The 17,779-nt window shown below is 41.0% G+C and overlaps 1 protein-coding gene across 1 annotated transcript in view; it reads right to left on the reverse strand.

Moving 5' to 3' along the window:
- Positions 1-17,779, reverse strand: part of Odad2 (outer dynein arm docking complex subunit 2) — a 153,372-nt gene that overhangs the window by 87,494 nt on the left and 48,099 nt on the right. The window contains exons 11-16 of the mRNA XM_052729323.1: positions 12,261-12,407; positions 11,674-11,883; positions 8,993-9,235; positions 8,195-8,305; positions 6,203-6,357; positions 3,351-3,593 (exon numbers count right to left, since the gene is read on the reverse strand). Of these exons, the coding sequence (XP_052585283.1) occupies positions 3,351-3,593; positions 6,203-6,357; positions 8,195-8,305; positions 8,993-9,235; positions 11,674-11,883; positions 12,261-12,407 (1,109 nt within the window). The remainder of the gene's footprint in view (positions 1-3,350; positions 3,594-6,202; positions 6,358-8,194; positions 8,306-8,992; positions 9,236-11,673; positions 11,884-12,260; positions 12,408-17,779) is intronic.

Raw genomic sequence — 17,779 nt, forward strand, 5'->3', positions numbered from 1 at the left:
TAGTCCCTTCACACAACTCCACAAACTATCCCTTCCTGCTTGTCTAGGGAACACATCTCTACCCAGTTCTGAAGATTCAAACAGTCAATCTGATCTCTGAGTCTCTAAAGTTTAGCAGTGGTTCTCAACTTTCCTACTACTGTGAGCCTTTAATATATCTTCTCATGTTGCAGTGACCCCCAGGCATAAAGTTATTACTTCGTAACTGCAATTTTGCTGCTGTTATGAATCATAATGTAAATATCTGAAATGCAGGATACCTGATGTGACCCTGTGAAAGAGTCATTTGACCCCTAAAGAGGTTGAGACCCACAGGCTGAGAACCACTGGTTAGAGCTTCCTTCTGCTGCAATGTGACAATCACTGTCTCCACGTCCTTTCCATCCAGCATTCCCAAAGGCTCCTTGGGCTAAACATTGCTGAGAACAGTAGCAATGATTTGCCACATGACTCTCATGACTTCATTTCTCCTAATGCTTTATAATACCAAACTGGGTACCTGGCAGGGAATTCTACACTTCTTCTGATGCTATTACTTCCCTAATCTGCATTCTATGAAAACTAATGCTATCTGTGCCCTGGACAAGCACAGGCTTTATTTGGAGAGGAGTCTGAAGAGACATGGCAGCTGTAGAATGTTACCTCCAAGTCAATAATTCACAACCTTTGGTAGATATGGCTTAAGGTTTCAGATTTGTAGCTTTGGTGATTTGTTTGGGAAAATCTGTTTTATCTTTAGGTTTTACTCTTTTGTAGTTTTTAATGTAGCCCGTACCATAAGTCAACCCTTTCTTTAACATCCACAGAGAGTTTTGTACATTGACTCATCGTCACATTTATTGACATTTCAACATCTTCAGCTTTCACTTTACTTGTTTTCCTTTAGAACTCAATCAATAAGGTCACTGAAGCCTTTTTTTTTTTACTTCCATTTTGATGTTTCCAAACTTAGAGTCTCCAAAAATCAGAATAAGGAAAGAATGAAGCTAATTTCCCTGACCTTTTCTTCAATGGATTTGACTGAAAAGTCATTACTTACATTTACTTAAAATATCAAGAGAATTTTGATGGTGCATAGTGGAAGTACTAAACCAGACATGGCTTGTTAGAATCATGAAGGAAAAGGTGCATTGAAACAAGCTCTAATCTGTGTAAATAAAATCCTGTATATTCACCAAGAAACAATTATCACCAAAGGACTTCTGAATCAATCTACTGATGATGTAAGGCAGGAAGTGACCATACCATGATTAACACTGACTACCAAGGAGCCATTAGGTTGAGACTAGAGAGGGAAGGAATAATATGTCTGAAATACAGGACATGCCCTGACTCAGCTCAGTGCTGCCATAATATGTGGTTAAAACCAATGGAAAACTGCAACAACTCAATCCAGCCAAAACTACTGTGGTAGTTTGGGTGAAAATAGCCTCTATAGGCTCATATATTTGAATGCTTGGTCCCTATTTGGTGGAACTGTTTGGGAAGGATTAGGAGGTGTGGTCTTGTTGGAGGAAGTGTGTCACTAGGTGTGGGCTTTGAGGTTTCAAAAATCCATGCCATTCCCAAATAACTCTCAGTCTCTGCCTCATACTGACAGATAGGGGTATAAACTCTCAGATATTGCCTTAGTATCATGCCTGCCTGCCTGCTGCCGTGCTCCCTGTCATGATGGTCATGAACTCACCCTCTAAAACTATAAGCCTCAGATAAACTCTTTCCTCTATACATTGCCTTGGTCATCGTGTCTAACTATGGCAATAGAAAGTAATTAAGACAACCACTAAGGCTCAAGACCCTTTAGGAGTGGACATTTGAGTTAGTGTACAGATAAAGAACCAGACCCCACTAATGTATTGGCTAAGGATAGCAGAGGAAGCCTATAGTACGAGGTATGATCATGTGACCAGTAACAATGACGACTACAACTATCATGAAGATTTCTTCCTTATTTTGTTATTAATGTTTTATGGAGGGTTATATACTACCTCCCCCTTCCTTCGTCCCTTTCATTTTATAACATTAGATTTGCTAATTTTATATCATTGTATTTAAATACTGTTCACTTTACATAGTGATTAAGTTCAGGGATATCAAGGAGAAGAACAAAAAACCACCAAGGAACTCTGTAGAAATGGTGGATACATTTTCAGTTGCTCATGGATGCCCAAGGACAAAAGCAAAACCTCCTTATTCTCTTTACCTACAGCTTAAATATGACTTACAGACATGCATATTGGTGTCAAACTGACAAGAAATGAGCTTGTGATGCTAAAATTTGTGTCAAGTTGATTGTGCCTCAGAGCCCATGTATTTGGCAAGCCTTATGTAACATATTTCTATGAAAGATATTTTGCATGTGATTAATACTTGAGGTGGCAGCCTGAAAACAGCAGATTACCCCTCAACACACCCGTGGCTATCACCTGACCTTGTCTGGACAGAAAGAATTCAGCCAACACAGTGCTAGCCTGAATCTCCAGTCTGCAAGCCAACCTCTATTGGATTTTGAACTCACCAAGCTTCCACAATTACAGAAACCAACCCCTTAAAATATACCTTTCTGTCATAGGCAGGTAGGTAGATGCATAAATAAAAACATACATAAGTGATGGATATAGGTAAGTTAGTAGATAGAGATATGTATATATGAAGAAAGATACAGCTGTCCTCTGGTATCTACTGGAGCTTGGTTCCAGGATCTCCTACAGACATCCAATTATGCTCAAGTCCTTTTATACAGTGGTGTATACATCATATCACCTCTAGATTTCATATAATACTAGATAAAACAATACACCATGTAAATTGCTACTACACTATAGTTATAACAACAAAGAAAAAGTCCATATATGTTCAATACCAAATGTTTTCCCCAAATATTTTCCACTGACATTTAAAACTTATCTTTCTTTAATACACAGTATTCATTCAAGTATTAAGGCCACCACTTAAAATCTTTGTGATTTCCTTTGCCACTTTGCAGGTGATGCAAACACATTTTCTGAATTGACTAGAAATGAGAAATATACTATGAGATGTTGCTCAGACTATTAGATGGAAAGATAATCATTCTACAAAAGGCAGAGAAAATTTTTGTTGATTGCATGTTTTCCACACAGGAAATTATTGGCTTTTGGAAATTCTCCTGCCTCCAGTGCCCAGCTCAGCCCCACTTCTCTTTTAAGGTAATATTCTGGTTAGATAAGTCATGATGTATTCATGTGGTAACACAGTGTTCGTCACATGTGCCCATAAATTTAAAGTGATGAGACGGATCTTTTGGTGACCATTCAAACATTCCCCATACACTTGAAGTTAAAAATCTCCCTGTCTCCAGGGCCACTTACACCATACTTTCTGGTTCTACTGCACATGCACCCACAGCTTTTGTGACATTCACGAGAAGTGCTTGGTTTATTCCAACCAGGAGGTTCACAAGAGGTTGGATGCCACCACACCTCCGGACGATGACCCGGTTTTCATGTTCTTGACAGCATTCTCCTAAGGCCCCAACCACATTCACGAGGACTTCTTCAGGCTGATCAGTTAAAAGTCCCACCAGTGTCTCAATGGCTTTGTATTCTCGAAACCTTAAGTTCAGAGAAAGAAGGCTGTTTATAGTCCAAAGTTGGCAGAAGAGATACTCATAAAAATAACAGTCATACTAAATAATTGTTTTTATTAGTTTAGCCATGTGTTCTTATTATTGTATTTTCACTGCTCATTTGACCCACACAACAAACAGTAGACCCCATTTCACCTTCATTATCCAATGGCTGGCCACCTGCTACCTACCCATGTTCTGGATCATGACACTGGATAACTTCTGGAACAGCTATGGTCACATCTGAATCTTAGCATCTGTGAATCCATTCTAAGCTTTTTTTTCCACTCATAAAGATTGATTTACATGAACAAACCATAATTAAGCATGTATTAGAAATGAACTACATTATATATTTTCCTTTTTGACATATACATAGTATCATTGTATTTCAAAATGAGCAAAAAGCTACTGCAACTCCGATTGTAAAAGTGATCTGCTCTGACCTACAGAAACCAGTGATTGCAATCCACTACACAGACTCAAGGACAGAAATGTGATCATCTCATCAGATGCAGAAAAGGCCCACATCCCTTTATGATAAAAGTCCTGGAAGATCTAGGACTACAAAGGATGTATCTAAACATGATGCAAACAATAATGATAGCAGCCAACAGCATGCTAAACAGAGAAAAGCTCAAAACACTTCCACTAAGATCAGGAACAAGACAAGATGTCCACAGTTTTAAAAAGGAAGTCAAGGTGGGATGAACTCAGCCGAGTTCCATGACTGGCTAGGTCATCGGCCCTAGGGAAGAGCCAGTGAGTAGTACTCTGCTAAGTGGATATAGTATTAAACTGTACTCTAAGTTCCAATCTTTCTACCCATAGATCAGTGCATCTCTCAAATCTCATGAGAGAAGCTTCTCTTTGCAGTACATGCTTATTAATACAAGACGCACCGCAGGTCAATGAGCACACAATAAATTACTGTGGAGTACTCAGCTCTAAATCATTTCCCCTTAAGTCTCATGCATCATCACAGAAGAGGGGCCAGAAACACTATAAGAACCAGGATGAGATGTCCATTGTGAAACAGTATTTGCCAGACATAACAAGACAGTTGTATACGTGAACTCACATGGCCTGGGACTTCATGCACAAGATCGGATACCATCAAGCAGTCAAAATACCCTCATGGACAGGGGAGGGGCTCATGAAGTCCCAACCCAATGTGAGGAGCTATTGGTAATTGATGGCTACTGGGGGAGAAGAGTCAGTCCTCTTCAGGGATGTGGCTCTGAGAAGCTACTCATACTCAGTAGATGGTCTTATACCCAGGCACACACAGGCATCACTAAATGGATTCAGTGGGTATTAAAAAAATAAAAAGAACACATGAAGGGCGGGGGAGAAGAGGAGCAGAAAGGAGGAATCAGGGGTGAGTTATTTGATCTAAACATTATATGCATGTATAGCAAATAAAACATTTTAATTGGTCTTCTTGGGTCACTTCAGTATAAATTACAGGTAAGTTTTAGCATCTATCTTCATATAATTTTACTGTGATCTTTTGCAGTACGTACTTAAATCAAATGAAGCATGTATAAAAGCATATATTTGATTTCCTGGTTTCTATATAGAACATTCTTTATTCTTTCTAATAAATTTCATCAGTGTTTATGTATCAAGATATGGATGAATTTTTATTGCTGCCATTAATAGAGTTTGCATTAATGGGGGTTATTTTTAGTCTGTTAATAATTTGATGATATACTATCAAGCAAGCTGATTTTCTGTTATGACATGCAAATTTCTTAACGAAAATACCAAATAGAGAAAAAAAGAATTTCCTCAGAATATTCACAGGGAGTGTGAATTTTAATAGACACAGAGAAAGGTTTAAAAATCAAAATAAATAAAAATGTACAAGTATTCTGTAGTTTGTTTTAAAAAATATAGAAATATAAGGGCTAAGAATGTGGCTCAATGGTGGAGTGCCTGGTTACCAAGGACAAGGCCTTGGGTTTGATCCCCAACACCCCAAACTCTTATAAATAATTAAAATAAAAAATGAAACCCTAATTGAAAGTAACTACTCTAAGAGTGGCTAGTTGCCATTCAGCTGGCCCATTTTTCTTTTAAAAATGGAAACTATGGAGGGAAGATGGTCCTGCAATTAGAAATGCTCACTGTACAGTCCAGAGTTTGGATACAAGCACACACTACCAAGCTGAGTGAGTGCTGCCCACCAGTAGTCATAGCTCCAAGTAGGGATTACTGGCTTCCAGTTCAGCTGAAAAAAAAAAATCAAAAACCAAAAACCTAACCCCAGACTCAAGGAGAGGCCCTGTCTCAAAGGAATGGGTAAGGGTGATAAACAAAGATACCCAAAACCTTCTTCTGGTCTCAGACATATGTATACACTTGCACATATATATGGACATACATTCACAAAGACATACATACACAGAAATACCATGTCAGCCCCTGATACACATAAATTTGCTAGGTAGTAGGATGATGATGGACCTTTTATTCATAATAATCTTTGAATTCTACCCCTTAATCCAGGATGCATATTATTGATTACAGAGCCAACTAAAAGCATCACTTGATTACATTTTATTACAGAATATTAGATGCCTTACTTACTTAATCACATTCTCTTTGCTGATGGAGCATTTCCAGATTGCCCCAGTGACAGCAGCTAATCGTTCTTTATTGCCTGTATTATTGAGTAGACTGGCCAAAGGTTTAAGTCCTCCATGCAGCCTAACCAGGTCTCGGGTTTCCTCATCTTCAGCACACTGCACAAAAAGTCAAACCAGAGGTTGTTAGAGATTAAGGCATCTCAAGCATCCAGTGATGGCCAACGAGGTTCATCTATGTGAGTTCTCCAATACAAGTTACTTCTGTTACATAACAATGTGCATCAGAGTTGCAGGGAACTCCCTGGGATTTCCAGGATCTTGTATCCCAGTGTAAAGAATTAGGAGGCCTGGGACATAGATAGTGGGAGAGAGCTGAGGAAGGTCAGGAGCTCAAATGGCAACTGGACCAGAGAATCCTGGAATCCTGATCGCCTGGGATCAGCCTTCTCCTGTGATTTCAACTGTTTCAGTGGTGATTCTCTCCTCTCTCTCTCTCTCTCTCTCTCTCTCTCTCTCTCTCTCTCTCTCTCACACACACACACACACACACACACACACACACGCACGCACGCACGCACACACACACACACACACATGCACGCACGCACACATACATGCATGTACATGTGCATTATGAGTTCAACTATACTCCTTCAAAATTCATAATTTGAAGATCTAACTACCAGTGCCTCAGAATATGTCTGTGTGTGGGGACAAGTTTTAAAAAGGAAATCCAGGGGAGATGGAATCATTGTGATGAACATCTAAAAGATGGCTGCCCTTTCTCTAAGAGCTGTTACAGCACAGACAGACATGGCATGAAGACATTAGGACAAAACAGTCAACTACAAGCCACAGACTGAGGTCTCTGAAGAAACTACCTTGTGGACACCTTGACCACACACTTCCGGACTCCAGAAAACAAGTCTTGTGATGCCATGCAGCTTGTGGTTAGCTGCAGAAGCCTTAGAAAGGAAACATAATCCCTAGCAGAAATGACTCCTGTCTCTGCCTCCATTTGCAGTCCACCCTACCATGCTCACCTTAAGCATTCTTCTAGGAGTCCACTCTGATCAGGGAGAAACTGGTTTGGCCATAACCAGCCAGACATTCTTTTTTAAGGCCACCCCACCCCCGATCATTCTAATTTGTGCTCTGGTATATTAGGAGACAACCCATACAAAATTAGTGGAGATCAAAATAAATAAACTCAAAACCAAAAAATGTATATACATGATATCCACATACACACTGAGAGCATACATGCACATTTATTGTCTGACCTTGGTAGAAGAAAATTTTCCCAAGGTAAATGTCTTTGAATAGAAACTGTATAAAGGAACATAGGGTCATATGCTAATGAGATATTTTACCCTAAGTAAATTATTTTTGGAGATAGTGAGAAAGATATGTATATCTTATGGAATGTAAATAATTAGATTAATTGACACATTGATGCATGTTTGAGTACATGTCATCATCATGGCACAGTGGTTCTCACCCCCATAAGCTCATGAAGACCCCTGGGGTACTTGCTACATTGCAGATTCCCAAGTGGTGACTTTAAGATTTGGCTCTGAAATCCACACTCTGCCCTCCCCTATATGTGGCACTAGTTTGCGAGGAGCCTGGGGACCCTTTAGGAGGTGGGGATCAGCTGGAAGAAGTAGGTCACTGCCAGCATTTGGGAAGTGTAACCCACTTCCTGTCTCTTCTCACTCTCTTTTCTCTTTCTCCCTCTGCTTGTTGGTCTATGTCGAAGAGAATGGCTTCTATCACTTCCCCTGCCACTGTGAACTGGCTGCCCTACACTAACCATTTTACCGTGGTGTCTGAGACCATGAGCCCAGAACAGTTCTTCCTCTCTTGTTTCTATCAGGTATTTGAGACACAGTGCATAAATACCACAGCTCCCCAGAGGAAGAGACCATGTGTTTAGAACCATTGCCTTTAACTAGAAGAGCGAGGAAGGCCTCTGTAGAGGCAGCCCCACCTGGTAGATGGCCATGGCACAATGCTCCTGCAGCTGCTCATTCTCACTATTCAGGTTCTTCACGAGGTTTTCGATGATCCTCTCTGCCTTGATGGCAGCTCGATAGTTTTCCTAGAAATATAAAAATATAAATATTTATGTGTGTAAAATGTGACTATAATTGTTTACATTTATGAGTGACCACGCTGAACAAATTGATCAGACACCAAAGTCCAAGCTTTCCATATCAGTTCAATGATAGAAGAACTGTCCAACATTGAAAAATAAATGTCATAAGTCCTGTACTATTTAGTTAGTGTACTATTAGTTTTATTTTCTTTCTCTTAAAAAAAAGCTGACATTTGGGGAGGATGATTTAACTTTCATGTCAAACTTTAGATTGTTTTCTTAACTAAAGAAAGAAAAAGTGGGCTGGGGTGATGGCTCAGTGAGTGACGCTCAGCACACAAGCATGGGCACAGAGTGTCAGTCACCAGTGCCCACTTAAAAGCCAGGTGGGCACCGAGGCCTGCCTGTAATCTCGGGGATCAGGAGATGGAGACAGGGGATCCCCAGAGCAAGCTAGACAAGCCAAACTGGTGAGCTTTGGATTCAGTAAGAAACATTTCCTCAGGAATTAAAGTGGAGAGCGATTCAGTAACACTTACCATCAGACTCTAGCCTATTGTGCACACAGAGGCATGTGCACCCACACACATGCACACACTCATAACCATGTGCACGCACATGGAGAGCAAGGAATGAAGAAAAGGAGGAGGGGAAGAAAGACAAACGGAAAAAGCAGAATGGCTTGGGCACCTCTGATGCACATTCTTGCAACGTCCCCACCACTGGAATGAGCATGTCTTCATGAGATGTCTTCAGCAGCCGAGCCAACAAGGGGATGCCTCCAGCTTTACGGATGGCTTCTTTGTTTGAGTGACTCTTACTACAGCTCCAGAGCGCCAGGGCCCCACAGCGAGCCACTTCCACATCTCTGGTTTCATACAGGCTCGGCTGAGTCAGTTCTACTGAATTCTGTCCACAGTCCAATAGAGCAACCTACAAGAATAGACGTTATATAATGAACACAGCCACCTTTTCTATTTTTTACTACTTAAGTGTGTTTAAGTGTTTGTGTGTGTATGCATGTGTGTGTGTGTGTGTGTGTGTGTGTGTACACATATGTGCATGTGTGTACCCATATGAATGTGTGCTCCTATATGGATATGTGCATACCATTGTACACATATGCAGGTCAATGGACAACTTGCAGGAATCACTTCTTTGCTTCCATAATGTGGATCCTGAAGATTGAACTCAGGTGGCCAGGCTTAAGAGCAAGTGCCTTGACCCATTGAACCATCCCACCAGCCCAAACACAGGAGTCTTTCAAATAAAAGAGAATCTATCCTTCGGTAGCAACCGGGTAGTTACCAAGATTAACTCTGTCAAAAGTAAAACTATTTTAAATAATATGTTTAGACTAAACTAACTCTGTCAAAAGTAAAACTATTTTAAATAACATGTTTAGACTAAACTATAGACAATGGAAACAAAGAAACAAAACATTCCGTACCACCTCCTTCTGGATCAGGGGGCTCTTATGTTTTCTTCCTTTGAGAAAGTACCAAGATAGTATTTTCTTAGTATAGCTCCAGTATTTATAATAAAATTATTTGTAAATCAGGCATAGTAGTATATACATACCTATGATCTCAGCACTCAGGGGTCAGAGTCAGGATTATGAATACAAGATCAATCTGGGCTAATACATTTAGGGCTAGCCTAGACTGTAGGGCAAAACCTCTTTACAAGTAACAACAACAGCAATAATACTATCATAACCCACATTATCACTGCCAGTATGTCAGAAACCCAAGCTCACCAAAGTCATTAAGGCTTTTCAAAGCTAGTTAGATGGCTTATACCTCTCAGAACCATGAGGGGAGGACACAGCTTTGTACACATGCTAACTGAACCCATTAAACTAAATTGCCAGGGTCCTCTTTGTAATGACAAAAGTCACCAAAGACATTAAGGGAAATCAATTCACTAAAGGGACACAGCCACAGGTCAGGGTGCCCTGGGAAGGAATTAAAGCCAGGCCTCCCCAGATGTCGCCGCCTGTCATTCTTCGGGCTCACAGTCTTTATCTGGTAAGGCAGAAATCACTATTTACACACCTACTCTTTCTTCATGCTCTGTTGACCAAACCCCATGATTATTCACCACATAGTCAAAACCACCCATGCCAAATTTAGAAGGGAACACCCAATCCTAAGCAGGGTCTCAATTTCAATTCCAAATTCTTGGTTTATTTAGCTAGGTGTCAAAGGATAGTGGAGTACAGGCAGGGGAAGTCAAGGAATATGGCCACTGCTTTCAGCTGTGAACTACAAGAGGAGATCACACACAGAGAGAATTCTAAGATGGTGAGTTGTGCACAGGGCAGAAGAGCCCTGCAGTGTCCATCTGTCATCCTCATGATCCCTCTAAGTCCACACTACTCAACTCCGCCCACTCCTTGGATAAGGCCCTGTAGTGAGAAGCACACCCTCTGTCTCCGTCTCACTACTCCAGCCCTCCTACCATGGATCTGGCCATATGAAACCGGAAGCAGCTTTGAAAATTTCCATGTCAGCCTTGGCTTTGTCTTCCTGAAGTGTGTCTCCTGGTGTGTCTGTCTACCAAACACCCCCACAGGCCATCAAGCAGCATCTTCCTCCAGCCTTTCCTGACTTTCCCCTTCTAAAACTGACTGCTCAACCTTCCTTTATTTCTCCACCATTCCCAGGACTGGCTGGCTTCAGCTGAACATCTAACATGCACACAGCACCTTAGATACCTGTGTTCTCCCTGTCTGTCACTTACCACTACTCAATTGTGGTGTACGCATGGTTGGAGATGTACATTTATTTCTGCTCTTTACCCTGCACACACATTCTCAACCCAACTCAGCCATCCAGTACTGACCATTCCTATTCCTAATTTGGCTGCTATTTCAAATAACGTTAAAATGAGAGTCATTATCTTATTAGACTCCAAACTACCAAGCTTATCTCCTACCACAAGCCTCATCATTTCTCTTTCTCTTCTCCTTCCCTGTATCATGCCTCCTCTTCTCCCTACCCTACTTCTTCATCTGTCACATCTCTCCATCACCCTAGGAATTAAGCCTAGAGTCTCACAGATAGTAGGCATCTCTCTACTGAGCTACGATGCTGCCTTGGTATTTCTACTTCCTATTATCACTGATCTTGCAGTGGATCCTGACAAGTGACAATATTTTTAAATTCTCTATTTATTTGAAAATTGAGATTGAGCATTCTTTTATGGCCCTTGCTAATGTAAATACATGGTCATCATTCTTAAAGACATGTTATAAAAAAAAAAAAAAGACTCCCAGGCCACACATCATGGTGACTAAACACCCAGAGCATCAGGTAGGGCTGTGTAGGTGTCTGTTAGTATTCAAAGATGGTAGTGGTGGTACTCACCAGCTTGGTGATGCCTCCATGCTGCCTTACTGCCCGCCGGGCTCTCTTGAACTTAGCAACGTTTGCTATGGTCTCAGCTGCCAAACACTTGAGACTCTTGTGTGGAGAATCAAGTATATTAACCATAATTGGTAAGCCCCCAAGGTCAACAATATTACGTCTGATTTGAGGATTATAACTGATTTCCTTCAGGATTTTTAATGAACCAATCTGTGGGTGGGGGGGGGGAGAAAATGGCAGATGAATGAGGGTTTGATATATACCCAGTGCTTCTTTTTAAAAGGTCTAGGTCTACCTAAAAGCCTTCCTCAATTAAGGATTTTAAGAAATAGTTTCCATCCCTGGAGGTTACACACATCCTCTATATTTTTCTTCATTTATGTAAACAGACATTTTTCACTCCAAAAGCACAAGCAGCCAATAGGAAGAGAAAGAAGAAAATGAGAATGAAAAGAAAATGCAGCTAACAGATTATCAACAATCATAGTCATGACAAATGAGACCAAAAGATGTGCTAGACACCCAGAGCTTCCAAGAGAGCTGTGAGAGGACCCTGGGCTTTTCAACCATTGTGACAAAGTCCTTACCTTGCATTTGACTTCATCTGTATCAAGTAGATTTATTAAGACTTCAAGCCCTCCAACATCTCTAATTGCCAGCTGACAGGTCTCTTGAGCTAAGTTGAAATCCTTCATGGAACACAAGGCGATTACCGTGGCTGTCTGATTTCCCCCCTAGGAAGATGCAATGCCGTAGAAAGGTTAAATAAAGCCACATTCCCATACAGGCGAATCCACAAGCTAGGAAATGTGTCTCCCCATACACAGCACATAAAATTTTTAAAAGTTCTTTGAGTGGGTTATAATTTGTTAAATGAATTATGGTGAGCCAAAGCATGAAAAAGCTGTACAGAGCATCATAAAATGTTATTCCAATTAAGCGCCAACATTTACAGTGGGACTCCTTTAAACAGCTACAACATTGGGTGATATCAAGGCATTAAAGAGAGTCCAGGGGCACACCTTAAGAGAGTGACTGAAGCATGGAAGTTTTATGTTGAGGTAGTAAATGGTCCCCCCAGTTCTTGATTAGTGCACTGGGCAACACAATCTACATCTGAAAATTTCTCCTACTAAGATTGAGAAATGCATGCTTTTGGTCTTTGTCCAGTTTTCTGACACATAATTCTTAAATCTTTATAATCTTGAAAGTGATAACTGTCTTTTACATGCTAATAAGCTGGCTGATGTCCTCTGGGGTCAGGATTCTGACTGTCCTCAAGAGGGTAAAGAACCCTAAGGATTAGGATTTTCAGCTCTACTAGTTAGCTTTGGGAAGGCCTTAGGTTAAGTTGATCACAAATGGCCAATAATTTCATCAATCAATCTCCATAAAAATCCCAAAGAACATGGTGTTCCTGGGGAGAGAGGAGTTTGCCCAGAAAGGGCCTAGAAGCCCTTGCCCAATACAGCTCTTCATGGGCGTTGTAACATTCTTTGTAATAAGCCAGAATGCTGATTAGTTTTTATCAAGTTTATACAAGCTAAGGTCATCTGGGAAGCAGAAAACTCAATTGAGAAAAATGACTCCATCAGATTGGCCCGTAGGCAAGTCTGCGGTATGTTTTCTTGATTGATGATTGATGACTGATGACTGATGATTGATATGGAAGGGCCCAGCCCCACTACCTGTGGTGTCTCCCCTGGGTAGGTGATCCTGGGTTGTATAAGGAAGCAGGCTGAGCAAGCCGTGAGGATTAAGCCAATAAATAGCATGCTTCCATGGCCTCTGTTTCAGTTCCTGCCTCTGGGTTCCTGCCTTAAGTTTCTACCTTGACTTGCCATCATGGTGGACGCTAGGCTGTAATAAACCTTTTCCTCCCTGAGATGCTTTTAGTCATGGTATTTATCACAGCAAAAGAAGCCAAGCTAGAACAGCCAGTGAGCATCTTTTCCTGAGGCCTGTGAGTTGTTCCAGAAAGTTCATCAAACTTGATGGGAGTGTTGTGAGAATGCTCTTTATAAGCGGTGAGAAGCAGGGGTCGTAGCTGGCCTTGTACTGGATGAATTCCTAGCCTCCAAAATGGTGAGAGATAAATGTCTTTTTTTTTTAACGAGTTCTGATATTGTGTCAAAGCTTCATAAAGCAAACCGACAAACATAGAAAATAGAGAATGCGAACACTGAATATCTACATTAAAATACATATTTATGATACATTTGTGTTTTCTACCTATTCATATTTTAACATATAAATGTGAAAATTGGCAATTAAAGATGCAGTTTTGTATAATGGATAATACTTAAAGGCTATACAGAAATGGCAAACAGCAAGCTTCCTCCTTCATATCTCACACAGGCGTGTACACAGTTCCTCTTATGTAAAGTTAATAGTTTATTACTTTTAATACAAAAAACTAAGAAGGGATTATTTAAAAGTTTAAATCAAAAGGCTAAGAGGGGAAGCTTTAGATTTCTGCTTTCTTATTTGTCCTAAGAAAATATCCTGCACTTCTTAAAAGTTAACAGGTGGTGACGTCAATGTCGCTGGCCATGTTTCCTCCCTTAAGGTAATCCACACTACCCTTGTATAAAGAGGAGGTTTAGAAGCCGGGCGGTGGTGGTGCACACCTTTAATCCCAGCACTTGGGAGGCAGAGCCAGGTGGATATCTGTGAGTTCGAGGCCAGCCTGGGCTACCAAGTGAGTTCCAGGAAAGGCGCAAAGCTACACAGAGAAACCCTGTCTCGAAAAACCAAAAAAAAAAAAAAAAAAGAGGAGGTTTAGAATGGCAAGAGCAGTTCACCACCTACATGTAAAGTATGTTGTTCTATGGCTTCGAGTCTCTTTCTCCTGACTGTCAAGAGAATTGTAGGCACCATTTACCCAGAGCTGGCTTTAAGGTGTGAAATAGTAAGTCCTCATCATTGGGTTAAAAACTCCATTATTTGAGGACACAATACTTTCAGGCACTACTGCTTTCTGTTCTCTATCTAGAAAAGAAAGGCAGGAAAACAATCAATAACCACAAAGAGGAGTATGCATGTCATCCAGTCGGGGTATCCAGCCACTGTCACAGCCTCCTCCCATTCCAGGATGTCTTCAGGATCCAGAATGCACTGGGCGTTCTTGGCTGCACATGATCCAGGTTTTTCTGGAGCTTTTGGGTTTGTCTTCAGCACAGTCTTTGGGTGCTCTGTCCACCTCCCTTCCTAGCCTTGCTTCTACTTTTGAGTTTTATATCACACTCACACTCCAACAGCAGCACATGTAGTTTTAAAACCCATTATGATAGCAGGCATCCAAAAGGTGAGATCTTATATTTTTTTGAATTATCTATCTCTAGATCAAAGTCAGAATCAAAGGAAAGATTCAGATTTATTGGTATGAAGTTAGAGTCTTATAGACAAAATATTCTGTAAATCAGCTCTTTCTGAAAATCTGGAAACATATTCATAGGCTTGAGGGATTTTTTTAGAACAGTTTTATATTAGGAAAAGTTAGTTTTTCCACATTTCAGGATTTCCTTCGACTCTTGTCACTGACCACACTCCCAAAAGGATTATAAATCTTTCAGAATGAATACCAGAAGACGGGAGCCAAAACATCCAACATACAGAGCCACAAATGTTGGCTATTGCCATTCTTCTAAATACCAGCCGTGTAAAGGATCCTGAAGGATCATCCTGCTTTGTCCAGACCCCATAAACCTCTAGCCGGGCAGAAGCTGCACACCTTTGTCTCTTTACAATTAAATCTGCCAAGAACGTCATTAGTTGCCAATACTTATTTTCACGTTTTATCACACACTTGCATCTGTGGAGTTTTAAAAGCTGAAGAAAACATAGTAAAATATATTTTACTAGCTTCTGAAGGGTTTTCAGAAATGTATCCCATAAACTTTTCCATTTCTGAAATGAATACAATTCTTTTGCTGGTTGTTTTCCGGCCCTGCGTCTCCTCACACGTCTCCAGCCTCCATCTTCTGTAATTCATGTTTCTTTCTTCAACCAGGAAGTGTTTGTCCACTGTCCCAATCAGGCTGCAACATACGGAGCTAAAAACAAATGCCCCTCTCCTCTTTCCTCTCTCTCCTCTCTCTCTATGTCTCCTTAACCTCTTTGCTTTTCTTTAATATAATTTTATTGTGAATGTTATATTGCTTTTTATTTGTGTTGGTGAGGATTGATATGGCCTTTCTCATACTAAACATAGACTCTAGCTACAATTCCAACCCATGTTTTGGTGGGACAGACAGATGTTCCACCCTGGTCATGGGAACTGCCAAGCAAGTCATTCTGCGTTTTCACATGCACAAAAGAAAAAATAATTGCTTTTATCCCCTTACAGTGAGAGAACTGTTGGCCTACAGTAGAATCTTGAGTGAATTAATGCTTTATACAACATTGCTTTTTCTGCCTGTGTATGGATGTTCACTTGTGTGTAGGCCCTCATATGTGTGCATGCATGTGGAGACCAGAAGATGACATTGTGTGTCTTCTGTCTCTCTCCATCTTACATATATTGAAGCAAGGCCTCACACTTGATTTTGCCAGTTCACATACTCTGGCTCACCAGTTTGCTCTGGGGACTCACCTCCCACATGCTGGGAATAAAGACAGGTCCCCAAGCTTGTCTGGCATTTACATGGATGCTCTGGAGCCGGTCTCCAGGCCTCACACATGCATAGCAAGGGCTTACTTCCACTGAGCCACCACCCTGCTCAACATTCCTCTTTGAAAGGCAGAATGAGACAAAGCTATTTTTCTAAACAATAAACTCTTTGAAATCAGAAATGTAATACTATCTGCAATACAGTGCAGTGCCCCCTCTCACTGTCTATGAGGAAGAAATAAGCTTTCAATATGTTGAGGTAAATAATATTTTTCAAGCCACTTGAGATCATTTTGTATTCTTTGGTTAGCATGCTCACTATTTGTCCACTCTGATGACAAGCACTAGATATGTGTGAACAAAATCAGACTTGACCCCAGCCTTCCTGGAATGCAGGGGGGTTAATGGAAGAGAAAGAGTTTTCATTTTTAAAGCCCACATGAAATAAATAAATAAATAAACTTTGTTTAAATGTTTCCAAGTTAAAAAAAAATCACATTGAAATGAATCAAACCCAAAGTCTCCAAATCTCAAAAAACTTCTTCTATACAGTTAGAAGGAATGAAATTTTGGCTGAAAAGTACCATGAGGCAGAAGCATGGGCAACACAGATACATCTAGGCCATCCTCACGTGGAGGACGGATGCCTAAATTAGAATCTGTGTGGAAAAGAGAACATTCCCCTGTAGCAGCGGAGGGCACATGGTATATGTAGAGAAGCCCCGTGTGGTGTGGAGCATGGCCTAGTCAAGGGTTCTTACAATCAGTGTTAACTAATCCTGAGTAATAGTGTGGGACACAGTGAGTCAAGATCCCAAGTGAGCAACCACAGCTCCTGTCCAGGGGCCAAGCTGAAGGTTTTGATCTTCAATATTTGAGATGGGGTCTCCCTCTGTAGTCCTGGCTGGCTTTCAACTTCTGACCCTCACACATCTACTTCCTTAATAACGGGACTATGTTATGTGCCACTATAGCTGGATGGATTTTAATCTCTATTACAAGATTGGCTAGGATGAGCCAATGACATTTCTAAAAGATCACCCCAGCTATGGGAGTTCCCAGCTAGAAGAGGCAAGTGTGGACGTGCAGAAACCTTTGGCTTATTGCAAAGTTTCTGAGAAAAAAGGGAGCCTAGAGTGGGAGGCTGAGATGACTCAGCCTGCACCAAGGGGACTTTGGAAGTGAAATTTGGCTGTATTTTTCCTTGTTCAGGAAGGGATACTGTAAGATCCTCATCGGCACTTATTGTCAGGGACCCCTTGACCCTGTGAGACAGGGAGGAAGGCAGAGGTCTGATTCCCTCCCCAGACACCTCTCTTGTACCATCCCCCACCACCTGCAACCAAGAAGCAGAGGGATGCCGGATAAAGAAGCTCCAGAGCCATCACCACACATTCAGCTGGCCTTGGATAGTCTCAGCATTTTCCCTCCAAACACACCACTCAGAAATCAAGAAAAGTGAAGCCCTTCCAGTGTCTGCTCGTTAATGATGAC

The sequence above is a fragment of the Peromyscus californicus genome, unplaced genomic scaffold (assembly GCF_007827085.1).
Source record: "Peromyscus californicus insignis strain IS unplaced genomic scaffold, ASM782708v3 Scaffold_8__1_contigs__length_139910024, whole genome shotgun sequence".
In the NCBI taxonomy this organism is placed as follows: Eukaryota; Metazoa; Chordata; class Mammalia; order Rodentia; family Cricetidae; genus Peromyscus; species Peromyscus californicus.